Source organism: Daktulosphaira vitifoliae, unplaced genomic scaffold (genome assembly GCF_025091365.1).
Source record: "Daktulosphaira vitifoliae isolate Bord-2020 unplaced genomic scaffold, ASM2509136v1 Scaffold_2869, whole genome shotgun sequence".
Taxonomy (NCBI): Eukaryota; Metazoa; Arthropoda; class Insecta; order Hemiptera; family Phylloxeridae; genus Daktulosphaira; species Daktulosphaira vitifoliae.
In genome coordinates, this window is record NW_026102429.1 from 1 (window position 1) to 1214 (window position 1214).

Genomic DNA, 1214 nt, shown 5'->3' on the forward strand with positions numbered 1-1214 from the left:
CCTGTGTTAAACATTCTCTGATTGCCTATGATCTGAAAACTAGTTTCAGATCGTTGTTATAGTGCTTTTACTAAATAACATTCATGAAAACAAAAACAATGGTTATACGATTCCTAAAAATTTAACCAACTTCTAAAAATTAAATTCGGCACAGATTATACTATTTTAATTTGCGTTAAAAAATTTACTCAACACATATAAATAATTTGTGAAGTATATTATGGTAATGACTTGTGTGTATATATAAAATGAATAGTAATTTTAAAAAAATGCATTCAATTAGGCTATAATTAAAATCTGGAATGTTATAAAAATGACGTCATATTTTCCAGGTAATATGAGGTCATAAGGAATATATTTGAGTTCTCTTATTTACACCTTTTCATTAAAAATATGATCGACATATTAAATGTGCTTAGTCGCTCTCGAATATCGTTAGTTGTATAATATCACTACAATTTTCAAATAGTGCATTCTTTTCTTTTTTTAGTAATTATAAAATAAACTGATTTACTATTAAAATTATTAATACTATTTTAAATAAATCCTTTCAATTTTGTTTATACTAAAAACATGACACTTCGGTTTTTTAATAAAATATTATCAATACGATTTAAATGTAAATGATTCAATTATATTGTTAAGGAAGAAATATATATTGATTCTTGACTTTATTTTTAGCTGCCACACATGTTACCTCTTCTGAAGATACTCCTCAAATTACTCCTATTGATGAGGAACGTACGCTGACGTATATTGAACCTTTCGGATTGGAAGAACTTCCTATTACTCAAATAATAGTTGAAAAGACTGAAAATGCCCTTCAGACTAATTCTACCAATTTTTCCGGATCGGGCTCGTGGCTATACGAAATAAAGACGAACAAATCATCACCCGACACTGAAAACGAAGGACCGCCACCACCTTTACCGCCAAAAAATAGGCTTCAGCAAAACAGTAGCTTTGTACCAGTGAAAAAATATCAAATGGCTGACGGTTTGCACGTTTATTCAAAAGTAAGTGTTCTATTTCTAAAAATTATTTAGAATTTATGTTAATAAGATTTTTACATTTTAAAAATATGAGATAATAGCTATTAAAATAGTACTTTTTTAGTTGCTTTTTCAATAATTATCATTTGACACGATATGTATGAAAAAATAAATGTTATATTGATTTTGAACGAGAAAATGAGTAAATCAGTTTTTACTTTT

General features: G+C 27.2%; 1 protein-coding gene across 1 annotated transcript; it reads left to right on the plus strand.

Moving 5' to 3' along the window:
* The first annotated feature begins 493 nt into the window (after positions 1–493).
* On the plus strand, positions 494–1076 carry LOC126909993 (uncharacterized). The gene is made up of 2 exons (XM_050692394.1): positions 494–619; positions 682–1076. Exons 1-2 carry the CDS (start codon positions 574–576, stop codon positions 1044–1046), a joined length of 411 nt encoding a protein of 136 aa, XP_050548351.1. The 5' UTR covers positions 494–573; the 3' UTR covers positions 1047–1076.
* The last annotated feature ends 138 nt before the right edge of the window (positions 1077–1214 follow it).